At 39.8% G+C, this 22,111-nt stretch overlaps 1 protein-coding gene across 1 annotated transcript in view; it reads left to right on the top strand.

The window, feature by feature from the left end:
- Positions 1-21,851, top strand: part of SEL1L (SEL1L adaptor subunit of SYVN1 ubiquitin ligase) — a 64,185-nt gene extending 42,334 nt beyond the window's left edge. Inside the window, exons 13-21 of the mRNA XM_002719616.4 lie at positions 2,001-2,078; positions 3,100-3,162; positions 5,733-5,820; positions 6,166-6,314; positions 7,774-7,939; positions 8,817-8,891; positions 9,913-10,085; positions 15,431-15,559; positions 17,673-21,851. Of these exons, the coding sequence (XP_002719662.3) occupies positions 2,001-2,078; positions 3,100-3,162; positions 5,733-5,820; positions 6,166-6,314; positions 7,774-7,939; positions 8,817-8,891; positions 9,913-10,085; positions 15,431-15,559; positions 17,673-17,882 (1,131 nt within the window). The 3' untranslated portion in view covers positions 17,883-21,851. The remainder of the gene's footprint in view (positions 1-2,000; positions 2,079-3,099; positions 3,163-5,732; positions 5,821-6,165; positions 6,315-7,773; positions 7,940-8,816; positions 8,892-9,912; positions 10,086-15,430; positions 15,560-17,672) is intronic.
- Positions 21,852-22,111: the final 260 nt, after the last annotated feature.

Below are 22,111 nucleotides of genomic sequence, written 5' to 3'. Positions count from 1 at the left end.
GTGGCAGCAGCCCATACACTTGGGCCTTCTTCTGCTGATTTTCCCAGGCCATTAGCAGGAAGCTAGATCAGAAGTGGAGCAGATGGGACATGAACTGGCACCCATGTGGGATGCTAATGTAGCAGGCAGTGGTTTCACCTGCCAGGCCACAAGAATGGCACCTTTAATTATCTTAAATATGACAGTTGTGACCCACCTCACAATGCAGTTCTTTTCTCAAGCACAGAAACATTTAAATCCAGAAACTTAGAGAACAGATGCGATATGTCATAGAAGAGTCACAAAAGTTCATTTTCATTATTTTGAAAACTAATGCAGTATAAACCAGTGAATGTTTTTATTCTAAGCAAATCCTAAAGTAAGGAAGTTCAAATGGAATGTATCTGAAAGGTTTTTACAAATAGGATTTCACTGTCACATGGTCACAAATAGTTAACTGGGGCCTCTTGACCCTTAAGTTTTAACATTCTGACCCTTGTATCATAGAGGTTGCTACTCCCCCATCTGTCTTTGTTATGTGTATTTTCCTTTATTTGTTGTTTCCTCAATATATCATAGATAGAAACAACACTGGTCATTCTGTTTTCCTTTTTCTTGACTCTTCATCATGTTCCATACCTACTACTCTTTAAAAAAAAAAAAAAAAAGATTTATTTATTTTATTTGAGAGGAACAGTGACAGAGAGGCAGAGGCAGAGAGAGACAGAGAGAGGTCTTCCATCCGCTGGTTCACTTCCCAGATGGCCGCAACGGCCGGAGCTTCACCAGTCCAAAGCCTGGAGCTTCTTCCAGGTCTCCCATATGGGTGCAGGGACCCAAGGACTTGGGCCATCTTCTACTGCTTTCCCAGGCCATAACAGAGAGTTGGATGGAAGTGGGACAGTTGGGTCTTGAACTAGTCCCTATATGGGATGCTGGCACTGCAGGCGGCAACTTTACTCACTATGCCACAGTGAAGGCCCCCGTACCTAATACTCTTAATGTTCAGTGTTTAAAGCCTTTTAAAAATAACATTTTAATTTCTTTGCCTGAACTTAAGACTCACTATTATCCTGGGAACAGCTATGGTAGAGGACAAGGGAGGGTGGACCCTGCTATTGAACAGACCTCACTTCATCCCTAACCTGATCCCCAGGACCGTGTCAGCCATCTCACTGCCCTATGGTAGAGAGAGAAGATTCATCCTGGTGTTAGAGATTTCTTCTTGAGACTGATATGCGAGCTTATTTGTATGTTAATATTTACCATACAAGTCATGAATTTGAGGTGACATCAAATGCATACTACAGGGGCCGGTGCTGTGGCTCACTTGGTTAATCCTCTGCCTGTGGTGCCTGCATCCCATATGGGCACCAGGTTCAAGTCCCGGTTACTCTTCCAGTCCAGCTTTCTGCTGTGGCCCGAGAGGGCAGTGGAAGATGGTCCAAGTGCTTGGGCCTTTGCACCCGCATGGGAGACCAGGAAGAAGCTCCTGGCTCCTGGCTTCGGATCAGTGCAGCGCCAGCCACAGCGGCCATTTTGGGAGTGAACCAACGGAAGGAAGACCTTTCTCTCTGTCTCTCCCTCTCACTGTCTGTAACTCTACCTGTCAAATAAGAAAAAAATGTATACTACAAAAATGTTTAATTTAAGAGCCAGAGCTGTGCCGATCAGGAGCCAGGAGCTTCTTCCCGTTCTCCCATGCGAGTGCAGGGGCCCAAGGACTTGGGCCATCCTCTGCTGCTTTCCTAGGGCACAGCAGAGAGCTGGATTGGAAAAGGAGCAGCTGGGACTAGAACCGGTGCCCATATGGAATGATGGCACCACAGATGGAGGATTAACCTCCTGCACCAAGGGGCCAGTCCCAAGAGTTTACTTTTAATTCTAAAATCTTCTGTGAGAAATTGTAAATGTTTGGAAACTTTTCGTGAGATATAACAAAAACCAAAATGAAATGCGATAGGAGAGAAATGTAGCTGGAAAGAGGGTTACAGCTCTTAATGAAATGGGGTCTGTTGCAGATGTATTCAGAAGGAAGTGATATTGTGCCTCAAAGTAATGAGACGGCTCTGCACTACTTTAAGAAAGCTGCTGACATGGTAAGACTTCATGACTCAGTGTACTGAAATGTGAGCCCCATTACTCTTACAGTAAATGAATCTATTGTATTGTAAGATTCATCATGACCAAACATGCCACAAATTAGTGAAAGTGCTTATGTAAATATGATTCATGTGAATTTTTTGGCTGTACATAACTTTCCCAATAAAAAGCAATTTTTTCTTAGGGACCAGGTTGTTGAATATTAACTCTCTGTTTAAATTTCTCAGAGAAGTTTCCTAATCAGAAAAATAATTGATTTTTGTAATGAAATTAGGAGTTAGGCATTCTACCTTATTTGTATTGCAGGTTGAAGCTTCAAAATTTATAAAACTGGATACTTTTGACAATTATAATACATAAATTAAGCTTTCTTTAGACATGAGAAAACTGCATATAGTCATTTAAGACCCTGTGTCTCCCAAGTATGCACTTACCTTGCATGTTACAGTAATCTAAATGTCACTTGAATACTTCTCAAAAGACACTGTGAAACTTTTCTTAAAGTTGCCTTCTATCTAAGTTAAGGTGAATTCTAGATTTTCCTCTTTTTAGTCTTAAAAAAAAAAAAAAAGATGATTATCTTTGCTTTACAATACTCCAGTAACCTTAAGTGTATCTTTGCAACCTGATAGTAGTATTGCTGTTGTTACAAGACTGTTGATTTTACTGTGGCATCTTCCTTCTTTATTGGGGTAGAAGGTTATTAATGAAAAACTACCCAAAATATGTTAGTCAAGTTTTGCATCAAAGATTCATGGCTCAAATAGTCAGAAGGTAAGTCACCAAAATTTAGTTCTAAGTTAACTTACTGTTTATTCTTTTCAGCAAATTACTGAAAGCCTCTGAATCTTTATAAGTCAATGTTAAATTGTCTGAAGGGGAGAAACTTTTGAATCAGAAAGTACTTAAGACATGTTTTGAATATGCTCATAAATTATTTCTTTTGTAATTATTTATTGTTACCTGTTTTTAATGAATTCTCTTTCCACTCACTTGTCTGATTTCTCCTGTTTACAGGGCAACCCCGTTGGGCAGAGTGGGCTTGGAATGGCGTACCTCTACGGGAGAGGAGTTCAAGTTGTAAGTGTTGAGTCTAACATTCTGACTTAAATAAGCCCTCATCTGGTGAGGAGGGGACATATTCTTTATCTGATAATCTGGATAAAACTATCCCATTTTTAAAAAATATTTATTTATTTATTTGGAAAGTAAAATTACAGAGAGACAGAGGCAGAGAGAGAGAGATCTTCCATCCACTGGTTCACTCCCCCAAATGACTGTAATGGCTGGAGCTGGACCCATCTGAAGCCAGGAGCCAGGAGCTTCTTCTGGGTCTCCCACACGGGTGCAAGAGCCCAAGTACTTGGGCCATCTTCTGCTGCTTTCCCAGGCCATAGCAGAGCTGGATTGGAAGTGGAGCAGCCGTGCCTTGAACCATCCCATATAGGATGCCAGCACTGCAGGCGGCAGCTTTACCTGTTGTGCCACAGCACCGGTCCCCATCCCATTATTATCTCAGAGTTTAGCTCACTGCCACACCTTCATTTCAGCTGTCTTAGGATGGCTCCATCTCTGCCTCCTTCTTTTGAAGGTGTCAAGCTGTTTGCTCATTCTTCCACCCATGCTTCCCCTCTACCAGCTCGTCCCATTTCTCAAGTATTTAAATATCCCACTACTCGAGCCTAAGAAAATCATCAGTCTTTCCCATTTAGGAGGGAAGATTTTTCTATTCTACTTTTTACCCCTTCTAGCTACTCTTTTCCCTCTCATCCTTCACTACAAAGCCAAGTTTTTCCAAAGAATCAACTTTACTAAGCTGCTAGCGTTCACTCTAGTTTTTAGCTATTAGGTTTCTGCCTCCCATGACTGCTTTCTTTATACAAGTCACCCATCACCTAAATGTCACTCCATTTGACATTTTTGGTTCCCCCACACCTTGGCCATCTCTGGGTTCTGTGACTACAAACTTTATTGGTTTTTTTTTTTTTTTTTGGCCATTTCATGCATTCTTCTCTGCTGCTGACTCAGACTGGATGTCCCTGGGTTTTCAGTAATGTTCTCTCCTCTGTTGAGCTCTCCAAACAATATATTCTTTAATTTGAGCCTAAAACTAAGAGCTAAGTTTAAGAGTCTAAGCTGTTTTTCCCCCCCAACAAAAATGACAGTTATGTGGTCTTACTTTGGTTCCTTCTAGTCATTTTAGGATTATAAAAGTCTTTAGTAATCTTTTTTTGTTTTAACCTTTCTCTATGGATATATTTGAGCTTTGAAATCTGATAATCATATCATGTTTGATAAGGTACACAATTTTCTTTATTTAATGCTAGGAAAATAGAGATTTGAAAAGGATTAGTTGGTTAGTAGGAAAATTTTTTCCTTTTTTTAAAGATGTATTTATTTATGGGGCCAGTGCTGTGGCGCAGTAAGTTAATCCTCCGTCTGTGGTGCCAGCATCCCGTATGGTCTCTGATTGTAGTCCCAGATGCTGCTTTTGTGATACAACTCTCTGCAATGGCCTGGGAAATCAGTAGAAGATGGCCCAAGTCCTTGGGCCCCTGCACCCACTTGGGAGACCCAGAAGAAGCTCCTGGATTCGGATCAGCACAGCTCTGGCCATTGTGGCCATTTGGGGAGTGAACCAGCAGAAGGAAGACCCCTCTCTCTGTCTCTCCCTCTTACTGTCTGTAACTCTACCTCTCAAATAAATAAATAAAATCTTAAAAAAAAGAAAAAGATTTATTTATTTAAGTGAGTTACACAGAGAGAGGAAGAGACAGAAAGAAAGAGATATCTTCCATCAGCTATTACACTCTCCAAATGGCAGCTGTGGCCAGGGCTGGGCCAGGCCAAAGCCAGGAGTCAGGAGCTTTTTCCGGATCTCCTGTGTGGCTGCAGGGGCCCCGGAACTTGGGACATCTGCTGCTGCTTTCCCAGGCATCTTAGCAGGGAGCTGTATTGGAAGTAGAACAGCCTGGACATAAACCTGCACCCATATGGGATGCTGGCATTGCAGGCAGTGGCTTTATCCAATATGCCACGACACTAGCCCCAATTGTTTCTTAATTACCAACCTGGAGTTTCTGTTAGTGTTTGTGCTTTCTGAGAGTAAACATACAAATTCAGGGCTGGCGCTGTGGCTTAATAGGGTAGGCTTCCACCTGCAGTACCTACATCCCATGTGGACACTGGTTCATTTCCTAGCTGCTCCTCTTGCTGTCCAGCTCTCTACTTATGGCCTGGGAAAGCAGTGAAAGATGGCCCACATACTTGGGCCCTTGCACCCACATAGGAGATCCAGAAGAAACTCCTGGCTCCTGGCTTCAGATTAGCCCAGCTCAAGCCATTACGGTCATTTGGGGAGTGAACCAGCAGATAGAAGACCTCTCTCTCTGTCTCTCCCTCTCTGTCTGTAACTCTGCCTTTCAAACAAATAAATAAAATGTTTTTAAAAAATAAAAATTTCACAAAAAAAGTCATAAATGGCCCTATGCTTTAAAGTATATTACCATCTTTATATATTTTAAAACAAACTAGACAATAGTCCTTATGGTTGCCCTCAAGTTATTTTATGGGTACTTTGTTGATTCCTAACTCATTAGTATATCAGCCTTTTGAGCTTTCTTATCATATGACGTATTTTTTTCCTACAGAATTATGATCTGGCACTGAAGTATTTCCAGAAAGCTGCTGAACAAGGCTGGGTGGATGGGCAGCTACAGCTTGGTTCTATGTACTATAGTAAGTAATGTTGGTGTTGAGAAATTTATAATGGATACAGCAAGATCTGACTTAACCCATCTTTCCAGAAGGGGGACCATAGTATGGAAAACAAAGCTGTCTAGTTTGGGCCGATTGATTTACTGCCACTTCAGTGATTTGCACATCTTATTTTGTGTTGTATTGGTTTGTATCAGTTGTATTAGTCTGTACCAATATGGTGATCTATATTAATCAGACTGACATGCTTACTGAGTAAGAATTGTGACTTTATGCTTTTCCTCTTTGTATTTAAGTCTTCTCTAATGCTTAGCTAAATGTCATTTAGGGCTATGCCTAACCTCTGATATGATTCATTTCTTACAGATGGCATTGGAGTCAAGAGAGATTATAAACAGGCGTTGAAGTATTTCAACTTGGCTTCCCAGGGAGGCCATATCTTGGCTTTCTACAACTTAGCACAGATGCATGCCAGCGGCACTGGTGTGATGCGATCCTGTCACACTGCAGTGGAGGTATGGTCTTCTCTGCCCTCTTGTGTGTGGGACATTGATTTGCCCAGTAGGACTGTGTGTGTTCTTTTAATTCTGGGTGGGTTTGTTTGGTTTTTTTGTTTTTTGGTTCTTTTATTTGCATTTCTTCTGCAGAAGAAACAAGACTCAACCTCCTAGCATTGAGATATGAGGGCAGACTCTGGTAGTCTGAGTATAACTGTTGTACTTTATTTAGTTTGTGTATACCTGTTAGAAACAGCGTTTGTAAGGACAGATACTGGTTTATGTACTAATTAGAGTACCTTAGACAGTACCTGAAAAAATGTATGTTGAATGATGTTCTAAAGGGGAATGCTAATATATCCTAACTGGAAATTTCCCTCTTTAACTCTGTCATGCCCAGTACTTTAAAGTGACATTGATAAACATCAGCAAAGAGTCCAGATCTCTGTGTGCTTTAGTTTCCTCACCTTTTTTTTTTTTTTTTTTAAGATTTATTTATTTACTTGAGACAGAAAGAGAGACAGGTTTTCCATCCACTGGTTCACTCCCCAGATGGCCGTAATCTGGAGCCAGGAGCCAGGATCTTCTTCCGGGTCTCTGACATGGGTGCAGGGGCCCAAGCACTTGGTTGTCTCACTGCCTTCCCAGGTCATAGCAGAGAGCTGAATCGGAAAAGGAGCAACCAGGACATTAACTGGCACCCATATGGAATGCTGGCGCCTCAGGCAGAGCCTTAACCTACTATACCACAGCTCCAGCCCCTCCTTTTTTTAAGATTTACTTATTTACTTGAGAGGCAGAGTTACAAAGGGAGAGAGAGAGAAATAAAGATCTTCCATCTGCTGGTTCACTCTCCAAGTAGCTACAACAGCCAGAGCTGAGTTGATCTGAAGTCAGGAGCCAGGAGCTTCTTCCAGGTCTCTCACATGGGTGCAGGGACCCAAGGACTTGGGCCATCTTCTACTGCTTTCCCAGGCCACAGGAGAGAGCTGGATCAGAAGTGGAGCAACCAGGACATGAACTGGCACTTATATGGGATGCTGGCACCACAGGCAAAGACTTAACCTACTATACCACAGCTCCAACCCCTCCTTTTTTTTTTTTTTTTAAGATTTACTTATTTACTTGAGAGGCAGAGTTAGAGACAGAGACAGAGAGAGAGAGAGATCTTCCATCGGCTGAGTTTCTGGCTCTCCGTTTCATTAGCCTTTCCCAGCTCTGGATGTAGTAAGCATTTAGGGATTGAATGAGCAGATGGGAGCTCGCTTTGTGTCTGCCTCTCTCTATCTCTTCCCACCACTGGCTGCCTTTGAAACAAATAAAACAAATACATAAATTAAAAAAAAAAAAACAGAAAGCAAGTAGCCAGATAGTCAAAGAGCAAGCATAACAAACACTTGTAGCTGGAATACAAAAGTTATTTTCTGGCAGATCCTTCTGGCTTTATAGTTGTTTTGTTTTTTTTCTCTTCTCACAGTTGTTTAAGAATGTGTGTGAACGAGGCCGTTGGTCTGAGAGGCTTATGACTGCCTATAACAGTTACAAAGATGGTGACTACAATGCTGCCGTGATCCAGTACCTCCTGCTGGCTGAGCAGGGCTACGAAGTGGCACAGAGCAATGCAGCCTTCATTCTTGATCAGAGTAAGGCTCACTTCAGTCCTCTGGTTTACATCAGGCTACCTTGTTTGAAAAGCAGAGCCACAAAGAAGCATTCTTTTTTTGTTATTGTTGTAAATGGAACCCAACCCACATGCTTAAAGTTACTTTGCCTCAAATCCCTAAGCAGTCAGCATTAATTTCATAGTTAGAATTGAAAACAGAAATGGATCTGACAGTCATGTTTAAAGTAATTGCACCCAGTAAATGTATTTCTGAAAATATACCGTATGTAAAAATGCCATTTTTCCAATGCTTTAGATTCTTAAATGTGGCTGAATAATTAGTCTCATTATTAGTGCTGTGGATAAAACATGTGTCAGAAAGTAGTGTTGTCCTGAATCCAGTGATTCCTTTGAATTCAGTATTTTATTCCATTACTTTTTTTTAAAGATTTATTTATTTATTTGAAAGGCAAAGTTACACAGAGAGTGAAGGAGAAGCAGAGAGAGAGAGAGGTCTTCCATCTGCTGGTTCACTCCCCAGTTGGCCGCAATGGCTGGAACTGTGCTGATCCAAAGCCAGGAGCCAAGAGCCTCCTCCAGGTCTCACACGCAAGTGCAGGGGCCCACGGACTTGAGCCATCCTCCACTGCTTTCCCAGGTCATAGCAGAGAACTGGATCAGAAGTGGGGCAGCCAGGACTCGAACCAGCACCCACGTGGGATGCCAGCACTGCAGGCGGCGGCTTCACCCACTCTGCCACAGCACCAGCCCCCCATTACTTTTTTAATCTAGTGCTTGTTATATCTTAATTCTTTTTAACTTGGGCTCCACATATTCACCTGAGTTTGCTAATAAAGCCTGAAAGTCTAATGGCTTTGCTTGGATGCCTGATTTGTATTTCATTTCTTTTTCTGTAGGAGAAGCAACCATTGTAGGTGAGAATGAAACTTATCCCAGAGCTTTGCTACATTGGAACAGGGCTGCCTCCCAAGGTAAGTGGTCAATTCTAAGGAAAGAGTTTCACCCAGGAGACCTCTCTATTTTTTTAACCTCTCATGAACATTAAATTGTGCCATTTATCACCTTAAAATTAAGCAACAGTATTTTTGTTTAACTTGCTTGTATTTATTCTCAAAATAGTAGTTCCTGGGCCAGGGTTTCTTTTTCTTTCTTTGCTTCCTTTTTCTTTTTTTTTTTTTTTAAGATTCGTTTACTCATTTGAAAGGCAGAGTTAGAGGGAGAGACAGAGATTCTTTTTCCATCTGCTGGTTCACTCCCCAGTTGCTGCAACAGCCAGAGCTGTACCTCTGTGAAGCCAAGAGCCAGGAGCTTCTTCTGGGTCTCCCGCATATTTGCAGGGGCCCAGTTACTTGGGCCATCCTCCATTGATTTTCCAGGCACAATAGCAGGGAGCTGAAGCAAAGCATCCAGGACTCAAACCAGAGCCCCTATGGGGTGCCAGCACCACAGGTCGCAGCCTAACCTGCTACGCCACAATGCCAGCTGCAGAGTTTCTAAATTAAATTGAAAAGTCTCTACTGGATTTCCATCATACTCTGGTTCACTCTTTGGCTTCTAGTTTGAGGCCAGTTTATTGTACAAAATGAAAGAATTGAATAGATCATGTATAAGAAGCTAATAGACTTGAACCTTTCCCCACTCTTTCTTTTGAATATTTCTTTCTCACACGTAGTTCTCTCAGCCTTGTCTGCCTATCCCATACTCAGTGATCAGATGAAACTAAATATTATAGTGTGTAAATGACATGATAAAGCAGAACTTGATCATTCGAAGATATTTCAGTGAAAAGGCAAGAACCACCCGCCATTGTTCTCTCCCAGACTATCCGAAAGCATTCTGCAGAAGAGCTGCACGGCTAGTATAAATTTTTACTGACTTCATAACTGACTAAGAATTTGTCATATTGGCACATTAACAGGAAGAGAAATAACAGATTAGTATGTTTAAGCATAATTGATTTACCTGCTGTTTTGCGTTTAATTCTTGTTTAAGGCTATACTGTGGCCAGAATTAAGCTTGGAGACTACCATTTCTATGGATTTGGCACAGATGTAGATTATGAGACTGCATTTATTCATTATCGTCTGGCTTCTGAGCAGCAACACAGTGCACAGGCCATGTTCAATCTGGGATATATGCATGAGAAAGGACTAGGCATTAAACAGGTAAGTGTGGCTTCAAAACAAATGCTTGACTAAAATAATTGAGATCAAAGGAACCATCTTAATTTGTGTAGAAAATAGACTCTGGATTCAGTAAGATTTTAGGCCACTGATTTGTAATATTTCAGAAGACAACCTTTATATATCTCCCAGCACATATACACATTAATATCCACACTGTTATATTTACAGTGTTAAGATAGATTCATGAAAACGGAAACACAGTGCTGCTTGTATTTTTGATTCATTGAGAATTTCTGTCTATCTTCACCCTGATTTTATTGTCTGTAAGTTATTTCTTCTTATTATTTTTTTAAGATTTTTTTTATTTATTTGAAAGGCAGAGATGAAAGGAGAGAGAGAGAGAGAGATCTTCCATCTGCTCGTTCATTCCCCAGATGGCCACAATGACTGGAGCCAAGCATGTGCAGGGGCCCAAGTACTTGGGCCACCTTCTGCTACTTTCCCAAGGTGCATTAGCAGGAAACTGGATTGGAAGTGGAGCAGCCAGGACTCGAACTGGCGCCCATATGGGATGCTGGCACTGCAGGCAGAGGCTTAACCTATGCCACAGCGCCGGCCCCTGTAAGTCATTTCAAACTGAATAAAAATGTTTTCTGCTGACAAACTGACTTCTGATTCTCAGAACTTCCTAATGAAGTCTGAGTTTTTGTTTGTGTACCTGCAAAGGAATTTTTAAATACAATTCCCTTGTGCATTTAAAATTTTTCTTAAACTTCAAAAGGTCTAAATTCCAGCTATTTTAAATCTTAATAGTTTTAAATTAAATTACTCTTAAAATATTCAACAGAATCTAAATACCAAAACAATTTGATAACCCATCATTATTAAACTTTTAAAAATATATCATTAAGATCCTTAATTAAAACTGTATCATTCCATTTTCTCCCTAAATTTTTATTTTTAGCTGGTACTATAGACTTATATGCTGATGTAACTTTTCGATGATTACATCTTTTACTGACTAATCTCTTATGGGAATAAATATGTAAATACATTGTGAATTTATTTCCTGTGATCTAAGTGTTAAGAGTTTGTAAGATATTACTAGTCACAGTTTGTCAGCAAATTATTAATATATTGATCAAATTTAAAAAAGTTATGAAACTTTATGTTTTGTGTTAAGTAAAAATTCTTCGAATGAGATGAATGGAGCATTCTCTAAAAATTTTGTGTTATCATTTATACATTTAGCTTTAATTCTGTTTTTTTTAACTTCATAAATGTATCACTGGAACCCTACATAAATAAGTATATGGGAAGGGGAAGTGTTTTTATAAAAGCAGAGTCACTTAATTCTTTAAGCTGCTTAATGGTTTTATGAAAAAAATCAGTGATGTGTTATTAAAAATTATATTTAATGATCTATTATCTGCTAACAACTTGATAAGGTCCCCCTTCAGTTCTGTTGAAAGCAAAGAATTGGAAACCAGATACGAAAAATGATGTGTTCCTCTGTCACTGGAACCATTCACTTTCTAGTTTCTTAGAAAAACGTGGAAAAGACTTTACTGAGGCCAGTGCTGTGGCATAGCAGGTTAAGCCTCTGCCTGCAAGGCTGGCATCTCACATGAGTGCTGGTTCGATCCCAGTTGCTACACTTCCGATCTAGATCCCTGATAATGCACCTGGGGAAGCAACAGAAGATGGCCCAAGTACTTGGGCCCCTACACCCACTTGGGAGACCTGGATTAAGCTTCTGGCTCCTGGCTTCGACTTGGCCATTGCAGCCATATGGAGAGTAAACCAAGGGATGGAAGATTTCTCTCTCTCTTCCTCTCTCTTTCTGTAACTGCCTTTCTAAAACAAAAATAAATCTTTAATAATAAAAAAAAAAGTCTACCAAGTCATAAGAAATGATTGTTACTATACCTCTCTCTGTAGTGACACTTTTTATAGACACTTTGTTAACCTAATGTGCTTCAGGATTAAGAGAAAGTTATTAAATCCATTTTACTGATGAACCACGTTTTAACAAAATGCTCATTTGATCACACTTAAATATTTTAGTTTAAATGTTAGTTTTGTGTTTTAAAATGTACATTAATATGGATGCCATCATTTATTAATATTACTTAAATATAGTTTTAACAAGAGTCTGGAGCTGCAGGCTCAATGCACTCCATTTCTGGAAGATCGATGCTCTTTAGCACGGTTATTAAAGCTCTTCTTCATTGTAGACCAGTCAGCCAAAACAGAGTTAGTTTCCATCACAAGGCTGACTTTGCTTTTTTTAAGTCAAAGTTTAATATGTGTTTGATGATTAATGTAAAGATCACATACATATAAGTTATGGCATTTATGAGGTATATCTAATAATAATTTACTGAAAGTCAAGACTAAAATGATGCAAGTAATACTGTATTTGTATAATGTTATAAAAATCTTGTGCTTGTGACAATTTGTAATATGGATAGCTAATATTATAAATTCTTGTTAATTGCGGGTGCCACGGCTCAATAAGCTAATCCTCCGCCTGCGGCGCCGGCACCCCGGGTTCTAGTCCTGGTCGGGGTGCCGGATTCTGTCCCGGTCGCTCCTCTTCCAGTCCAGCTCTCTGCTGTGGCCCAGGAGTGCAGTGGAGGATGGTTCAAGTGCTTGGGCCCTGCACCCGCATGGGAGACCAGGAGAAGCACCTGGCTCCTGCCAACGGATCAGCGTGGTGCGCCGGCCATAGCGTGCCAGCCACAGCGGCCATTGAGGAGTGAACCAGCGGAAAAGGAAGACCTTTCTCTCTGTCTCTCTCTCACTGTCCACTCTGCCTGTCAAAAAAATTAAAAAAAGAAAAAAGAAAGAAAAATTCCTGTGAATAAAGAATATGGTAAAAGGCATAGTATTCCTTTGAAATGAGTGGGAGCAGGGAATTCAGGTTCAGCTTTTGAGAATAAATGATCATCGATTAAAAATCAGAAAATTTCGTTAGGTTTCCTAAGACATCGTGTAATTAAGTTTCTAAAAGAAAGAAAAAGTGGCAGTTACCATTGAGATACATTGACTTGGAACAGCCCTTGTCTGAGCTGTTGAGGATCAACTTTTGTTCTTTTTTTTATATTTTTTTTGTTTTTAGTTTTTTTGTTTGTTTTGGATTTTTTGTCTTTCTCCCTTTTTCTTCCTTATACAAAGTGCTAAACTCTTTACCTAGAATAGAGTTAGTCTTCTCTGTATAAAGTTTGATCTTAGTAAAAAGACTGAGAATAGGAGAGGGAAAAGAAAGAGGGGTAGGAGTGTGGGTGGGAGGGTGGGACCAGTGGGAAGAATTGCTGTGTTCCTAAAGTTGTAGTTATGAAATGATGCAAATAAAATATGTATATATATGTAAAAAGACATTATGATAATCTTTTTCCCTTTTTTCTATTTTTTTAAATGAAAGAGACATTCATATAGCTAAAAACCAATCAATCCAGTGTCTACTTCTGCTTAGAAAATATCAAGTAGTCACTAAGATGAGGATTGGGTATAATTGGAAAAAAAATTCAGGATATGATTTGACAAGTTTAGTTACCCTATTGAATCTATTTAATTACTCTGTTGAAGCCAGCACCGCAGCTCACTTGGCTAATCCTCCGCCTGTGTCACCAGTACCCCAGGTTCTAGTCCCGGTTGGGGCGCCATTTCTGTCCTAGTTGCTCCTCTTCCAGTCCAGCTCTCTGCTGTGGCCCGGGAAGGCAGTGGAGGATGGCCCAGGTGCGTGGGCCCTGCAGCTGCATGGGAGACCAGGAGGAAGCACCTGGCTCCTGGCTTCCGATTGGCACAACGTGCTGGCCGTAAGGGCCATTTGGGGGGTGAACCAATGGAAAGACCTTTCTCTGTGTGTGTGTGTCTCTCTCTCTAACTCTGCCTGTCAAAAAAAAAATTTACTCTGTTGAATCATCTTTAGAGTATTTATATGTTACCACACAACGTTTAATTCATCATCTTGAGAAATATAGTCATCAAAAAATTTGGAGGTTTATTTTTAAAAAACTCAGAGACACTAATACAGTTGCCATTATTTGGGAGTGCCTTTTTTTTTTTTTTTTTTTTTTTTTTTTTGACAGGCAGAGTGGACAGTGAGAGAGAGAGACAGAGAGAAAGGTCTTCCTTTTGCCGTTGGGTCATCCTCCAATGGCCGCCGCCGCCAGCGCACCACGCTGATCCGAAGCCAGGAGCCAGGTGTTTCTCCTGGTCTCCCATGCGGGTGCAGGGCCCAAGGATTTGGGCCATCCTCCACTGCACTCCCGGGCCACAGCAGAGAGCTGGCCTGGAAGAGGGGCAACCGGGACAGAATCCAGTGCCCCGACCGGGACTAGAACCCGGGGTGCTGGCGCTGCAAGGCAGATTAGCCTATTGAGCCGCGGCGCCGGCCAGAAGTGCTCTTCTTTTTAACTAATGATACAACTTAGAGACAAGAAGTGACTGAAAGTAACTGCTTATATTTAAATATGTTAGGAGAAAAAAGTCATTTTCAGAGATTAGCCTTTCTTTCCCATGTCTCATGGAATTCTTTCCTAAAAGTTTGGTATTCTTTGCCAGTGGGCATGGAAGAAATGAGATTTTTAAGTGAAACTTGTCATAAATGCCCTCATTCCATTTTACCACATATCTGAATTCAGAACACTCAGCCTGGGCCAAACTTATAATAACTTGTTTCACTCTTCAGAGAAATATTAAGATGCTCCATTGTGAGATTAGTCGAACGAACCTTCTGTAAAACCATTATTTCTAGGTATTTCTTTGTGAGAGAGCCCCCCCCAAAGCAGTGCACTGAGAAAGGAGTGAGGAGGTGAGGTTGTGCCATTTTTTTATAAAGAGTAGAGAGCTTGCTGGTCACACAGGCAAGTTTCAGGCAGATCTCTTTCAGGAGAAACAAGTATGAAAGTTGAGAAACTACAAAGTAATATCCCCTAACACTGTCCACGCAGGTTGCTACCTCTTGGAAAATCCTATTTTTCCACTCCAGTTTGAAGAAGACTGCCCCAAAGTGGAACCATATGTTTCGTATTGGTAAAAAATTAGTTTGAAACTTTGAGATTGTCCTTAGAACTCCCCAGGTTAAGAGTGTTAGGCGAAGATATATGTCTGTATCCAGCATGTCTACATAGGAGATGGAATTTCAAGGAGAAATAAGTTTGCTAATTTTTGATTACAGTTTTCAAAAATTAAGAAGGTGGATAAAGAAATTGTACCCAAGTAAAGCTTGTTTTTTTTTTTTTTTCCTTTAGGTAAGGGAAATTCATTTTAAAATGGAAATCTGAAATGTTAGATAAATTTTCCTAATATGTAAACTGAGTGAATATTTCTAGTTACTTTGACAGGAAAATAACTTTGGCTTATTACCTGTGTTATAGGATATTCACCTTGCCAAGCGTTTCTATGACATGGCAGCTGAAGCCAGCCCGGATGCACAAGTCCCAGTCTTCCTAGCTCTATGCAAATTGGGCGTTGTCTATTTCTTGCAGTATATACGGGAAACAAATGTAAGTAGTCCACTTCTCTTTTAATTAAAACACAAATACTGTCACCTTCCCAGTCCTGGAGGTTTGTATTTAAAAAGCTGAGGAGTCAGGTAGATTTTTAGCCTAACAGTTAAGATGCCTGTGTCCCACATTGGAGTAAGTGGGTTTTTATTCCTGGCTCAGACTCCTGACTCCAGCTTCTTATTAAATGCAAACCCTGGGAGGCAGCAGTGATGGTTAACATACAGACCTGGATAGTGGTCCACGCCCCGGTTTCAACCTTAGACCAGCCACAGCCATTGTGGGCATTTGAGGAATGAACCAGTGAATGGGAGCTCTTGCCTATTTTTGTCTCTGTCTATCTCTCCCTCTCCAAAAAATAAACAAATGGCCTTCAGGTATCAGGATTCTTCCCTTTTCCCCCAGGTAAAGTGCTGTAGGGCTTCACGCATATGAAGGGTGAATATGGAAACAAAGCAGAGCTCACAGCTGTCAGTGATTCCTAATGCTGATGTATCTTTCATGGATGCAAATATTTCTGGTTTGGGCAAGGCTGAGACCAATTCATAGCAGATTGAAACAGTAGTCAGCTAAATTCAGTAAGCATGAAATCAGATCACTGCCTGGCAGTGAATCAGACTGGTCCCTAAAAAGAAAAAGGCGGTGCTTGGGGGTAGGAAGGAGAAGCACCTGAGAACCTGCCCAGGTTGTACTTGAGGTTCTGATAGTGAAACAAAAGTCAAAGCATTACTAGAATTTTCTTCTCTAAAAATAACTTGAATTATGTAAATAAGGGTAGATCCTAGATGGGAAATGGATTACTCATTCTTCTCACAATTACCAACTTTATTTAATAGTACTTACTTGTAGGTCCTCATAGGTTCTCCCAGTTCTACGCTTTGTTTAAAGGACCTGTAGTTCCTAATAATGAGTTAACTGGTATGGCATTTAACTCCGAAAGCCCTAAAGGGTTCAGGGCTGTTTCACACTAGTACCATCAGGACCATTGCAATCTTTTGTCTTTCTAAGCACAGACTGAATCGCTGCTGTACTATCACGTGTGCTGCCAGCATCCCCCACATGTAGGGCTCCAGAGAGCTGCAGGTGTTGGACTCTATTCTGGTCACGGGTACACATGTGCTGTCATTTGTAAAACTGCTCAGGATTGTGAGCCAGGGTGTGCTGTACCCTCTGCCAATTCAAATGATCTTTGTTCCTCTAATTAAAAAGCTAACAGTGTGGAACCTGCTATTTGTCTGTCTTTTGTCTCCCCCCGTTTTCATCACTAGTAAACTGTTGGCTAAAGTCTGGTACTGGATCTCACAATCTTATACCATATTGAGTGTATTACTACATCTTTAATGTTTTTTTTAATGCACAGTATAAAGACAATAATAAAATATCCCATAATCTTACCATCCACATACTCCAACTGAAAAAATGCAAAACTAGTAAATATTGAAAGTCAAACATTATAGAAAAGCACAAAATCGCTCAGCTCTGGCCTCCAAAGAGCACAGTTAGTCTCTGGTAAATTTTAGCTCTAGAAAAATTTAGCACCTATACTTACAGATATGTAATATGGGGACCTATTAAATGTAATTTTATGCTGAAGAAGGGCCGTACCCCATATTTGCATATTTTATGAGTGAGTAGTAAGAAAATGTCAGGAATATCTTTTAAATGACATTAAAACAATTAAAATCTCATACAATAATACAACTTTTAAGTTCAGATTCAAGTGTTAAATATCCTGTGCTTTCATTAAATGCTAACTAAAAGGCATTATTCACTCAGCTGTTAAACGTTTGAATTCCTATAGTCTTGAGTTTCATGAGCGAAGTAGTGACAGCCAGCTGTGACTGTGGTTAGGACAGAGCCTTTCAGCTGTGCCTTCAAATAGGCTACAAGAGTACCAAGGTACTGAATTTCCCCTCCGTCTCCCCTTCTTCCAGTGTTCCTTTCAAGCATTTTCTGTGGAAAAAATGGCTGGAAATGGCATTAGATTAATAATGGAAAGTGCTCTACTAAACATCTTAGATAATCGGTGGTTACAAAATCATGGGTCAGTTCAGCTAGTTCTTCCCCTCACACTGCATTGATAATAACTATCTTTATATTATTTTCGTTTAAGATTCGAGATATGTTCACCCAACTTGATATGGACCAGCTGTTGGGACCAGAGTGGGACCTTTACCTCATGACTGTCATCGCATTGCTGCTGGGAACAGTCATAGCTTACAGGCAGAGGCAGCACCAAGACATGCCTGTACCCCGGCCTCCTGGGCCACGGCCAGCGCCGCCGCAGCAGGAGGGGCCTCCGGAGCAGCCGCCACCACAATAACAGCCACTGTTTCCAGCCTCAGTCAGTGACAGCTAAGGAAGCTGTTTGCTGAGAGCACGTGGACTTGACTTAGGACTTTGGATCAGTGGCCACCTCCCGGAAGAGGCACAGGAAGCATTGAGTTCCTAAAGCTGCTTAGAATCTGATGCCTTTATTTTCAGGGATGAGTAACTCTCACCTACACTGAGTTGAATGTTTGTTCAGTGCCATATGGAATAACAACTCTCAGTGGCTTTCCTCTTTTTTTTTTTTTTTTTTTCCTGGAAACATGAGACACACACAAAGTAATGTCTGCTGCATCCAGCTGTCTTTCTTGGGCCCTTTCTGTCATTCTCTCAATGTGCATAAGTTCTTATGTTAGCCATCTTTAAAGTCATGTACATTGACAGTAAAAACTGATCAATGTAAAAAGGAAAGCCCAGTTAGTTGCAAGTTTAACCTTAAACATATTTAGAAGTCTAAAAATAGAATTTGCGTTTTAAGTAAAAAAAAAAAAAAAAAAAAAAAACGTTTTGGAACTGCAGTAACAGAAACTTTTACCAGTCCCCATGCGGTATACATATTCTGCATATTTGTTATTTTTAAAGGGAGGTTTCTTTTTATTGGTGATTGTCATACTTTATACCATACTTCCCTCCTTCAAAGACTGAGAGGCCTTGTTAAAGAATTCTGTGTAGACTTCTCCTCTTTGGAATGACCTATATATAAAACTTTGTGACTTCTTGCACTAACATGTGAATTTGCCCCACCTACTCAGTGTAATTAGCTTGTTTTGAGTATGCAGAGCCTTGATCCAGAAGCCAGGGGATGAACTAACTAAATGGAAAAATTAGAAAACAGTAGCAACTCTGGATGAGGTACCAAGGTCACAAACACACTTTTCGAAAAGTTGAAGGATTTGTTCCCAGGATTTATCTTAATTTACATTTCTTATTGCACAAAGAATAGATCACCCACCTGAGTTTTACAAATATGAACTATCCTTGCCAGGATGGGGCATATAGTGACTACTGTAACATCCTGAAAGTCTGCCGAAGAATCAAACATGGATTAAACTCAGTGGTTGACAAAAGCCAGATCCTGTTTGTACTGTTGTGCACTATTCAGGTGGTTTTTTATCTCTGACAATTTATATCACAGTAGAAAGCCACTTGCTTAGCTTTTAACTCACCATCGTCCTGGTAACATTAGGAAAATCAAGGCTACTAAGAATCATGTGATGAAATAGTATGGGGGATAAAACAACTACAGAATTGAGAAGTTCACATGATCACACAAATGGAAGAATTAAACCAAATTTGTATTTCCTTCTGTTGTCAGTAGGTGTTGTGCACTAGCCTGTCTCCAAGACTGTTAGTAAGCAAGCAGGCTATCTATGCCTGCTGACATCAGTCTATTTATGTTAACCTTTATGCTTTGTTCTCATAATCCCTCAGCTGCCAGAAGACTTGAAGAGTTTATTACTTTTAGAGTTGCAATGTTTTGGTTTTTGAAGTTGGAATTGTATTTAGAACTAAATTTAATTAGTCCAGAATTTACATGAAGGCTTTAAATGTGAAGTTGTGTACTTTTTTATGTTTAGAGTATTATGGGAAACTGGTCCTCCTAGATAATTGCTTCTAACTTGGAAGATGTCATCACAGAGAGAATTATTTATAAGGAAACATGTTTGTTTGAAGATAGGAAATCAGAAGTATAATGTTGCTTTGGGAAGTTCTTGTGAATATTAAGGGTGTTCGGTCTCTGACCCCTAGAGATCTGAGTACGGTCGATGTAATGCATTGTTGTCTCCACTGCCTCTTCTCCCCTACACCTTCATAGTAAGTATAATCCATGGTAGCAGCCACACTTCTTTTAGAAGGAACTCTATTAATTTATTTAAAAGTTGAAAACCACCTAAGATGACTGTCAACTTACTTTTTTTTCCCTGTACCGTCTGATCAATCCTTTAGGGGCATTTTTATATGTATCTTCACTTCCCTCAGAAATATTTCTTAAACGAGTGTGCACTACCTAGGCCACGTGGGAAAGTGTAGTGTCGTTCTTTAGTAACAAACGTCCTGCTTGTCGACTCCCGCTTTGCGCTCTTTCTCAGTACTCCTAGTTCAGATACCCTTTCCTTGGCTTCTTCCCATCTTCTCTAATTTGCTACCAGAAATCTGAATGGTTTATTTAAAATAGCTTAGTCCTTATGGCTTAAAAACTGTCTCAAAATACTTTGTCCCCTTTTTCTTTTTTGTTCATGGGACATGGTACCTAAGCAAAGAGGAATTGGGTTTAGTTTTTCTCCTAAAAATAATGCTCAATACTTACCTAATCAAATGGCATCCATTTGAATAAAGTGACAATAACTAAAGCTAGTTAATGTCAGTGACATTAAACTAACTCCAGGATTCAGGAGTTTTAATGTTAGAACTTAGACTTAACAGATAGAGTGTGGTTTCATTTCTCTCTGGTAGCTCATCTTCCTTACCCTTAGACTGAGTCTTCCTGCCTTGGAAGGGGATGACAGTAGAACTCTATTGAGCTCAGACAAGTATTCTCCTGTACATTTGGTTTGCTGGTTAACCAGCCGTTTCAGGGTCTTGAGTCCATCCGTGTTGCTTCTGTTTTGTTGTACAAAGGTAGCATTGGTGCTTTTTTTTTTTTTCTGTGTTGCCTAAAGTTATTGCTTCTGTTTTCTGGGTGAGACTTACTTTATTAATTAATAGTCAAGTGGCACAGAAAAAATAAATCAAAGCCTTCTATTTTTCAAAATTCATTATTTAGCACTTGAATCAGATTAGCTTATGAATCATTAGTTTTGATACTCGAGTATCAAGAGATACTCTGCATAAAAGGCGGATCTGTAGCTTTTGCCACTATGCTATTTTATTTCTGTACTATTGGGAGGCTTTAGAAAATTTCACCAGTGTTCTGGTGATGATCTGATGGTTTATTCAATTAAGGAGCTATGCACGCCTCCAGGAAACCTAAGTATTTTATATATAGGATATTTGTTTTTTGGGCTTTTTGGTTCTTTTTGCTTTGGTTTCACTCCCTTCTTTGTTCCTCGTGTTTGTTCTTCAAACCAATGTCTAGGAAGTATGCATGCAGGCCTATGAATGAAAACCACAGTTCTTCATTTGTGTAGCATGTGTATCAATGTCCAACTACGTATGCAAAAACTTCCTTTATGGAGAGTTGAACTAATACGTCACATGCACATTTCAGAACAAGATGCTTAAGGTAAACAGCCCTGTTTTTACCTGCCGAGATGAGCATGGCTATATTTGTTCCAGTGACAGCTGGTATTTGTTTTGAAAGCCAGTCCGATATACATTACACAATATTGTGACTAGCAGCATGCATGAAATAACGAGAGCAAAAGAAAACTTCTATTTTCATGCAAATCTTTTTCATCAGACATTACTCTTAAATATAAGTGAAAATAAAATTTCTGAATGCTGTATTGTCTTAGGCGCTACCTGGTTTTTAAATGTGTAATTTTCATTGAAAACAAGCTAAATTTCTCTATTCTCAAAGTATTTTAAGAGAAATTAAAACAAGTAAAACTGTTTTGCATTTTAAAGTGACTATTTACACAAGTGAAAATCTGGTTTTGTGTGCGTGGGAAGGATCCCTTAGTTGTACGCAGGGAGCCATCTCAAATGTGCTGTTTCTCAGATTTGGATGACAAGCAGGCTGATGCTATTTTCTTTGATTTATTAAAATGTTGATATGATCAAGGCATAACCACTATAAATATTTAGGAGAGGAAGTTTAGAAAGACCATAAGATGGCATTGTAAAGGAACACCATGTTAGACTTTTTTTTGTAAATTTATTTTGTATTTAATGAAACGCAGTATAAAGGGTGGTGAAGTGTAATATAATTGTGTAAACAAACAAATCCTGTTAATAGAGAGTTGTACAGATTTGTTTTGTACTGTATCTTGAAACTTGTGAAATAAAGATCCACCTCCAGTTATCCTGTATGCTCTAATGTACCATGGCCAAGCACCTCTCCAGCCAGACTTCTTTTTTTTAAACTGAACAATTCAACTTTCTATTGAACCTTTTTTAGAAAGAAACTTCTGGAAAACATTCACATATGGCCATTTGAATCCCATTTGTCATTCTTAACTACTGAAAATCAGATTCCTCTAAGTTTAATATTGCCCTAAGGATAATATAGATTTGCTAAGAAATGTTATTTTTAAATGTGATTTTTTTAAACTGAATTCACCT

The sequence above is a fragment of the Oryctolagus cuniculus genome, chromosome 20 (genome assembly GCF_964237555.1).
Source record: "Oryctolagus cuniculus chromosome 20, mOryCun1.1, whole genome shotgun sequence".
Lineage (NCBI taxonomy): Eukaryota > Metazoa > Chordata > Mammalia > Lagomorpha > Leporidae > Oryctolagus > Oryctolagus cuniculus.
The sequence above is the reverse complement of the archived record's forward strand: the minus strand, read 5'-3'. Positions and strand labels throughout refer to the sequence as shown.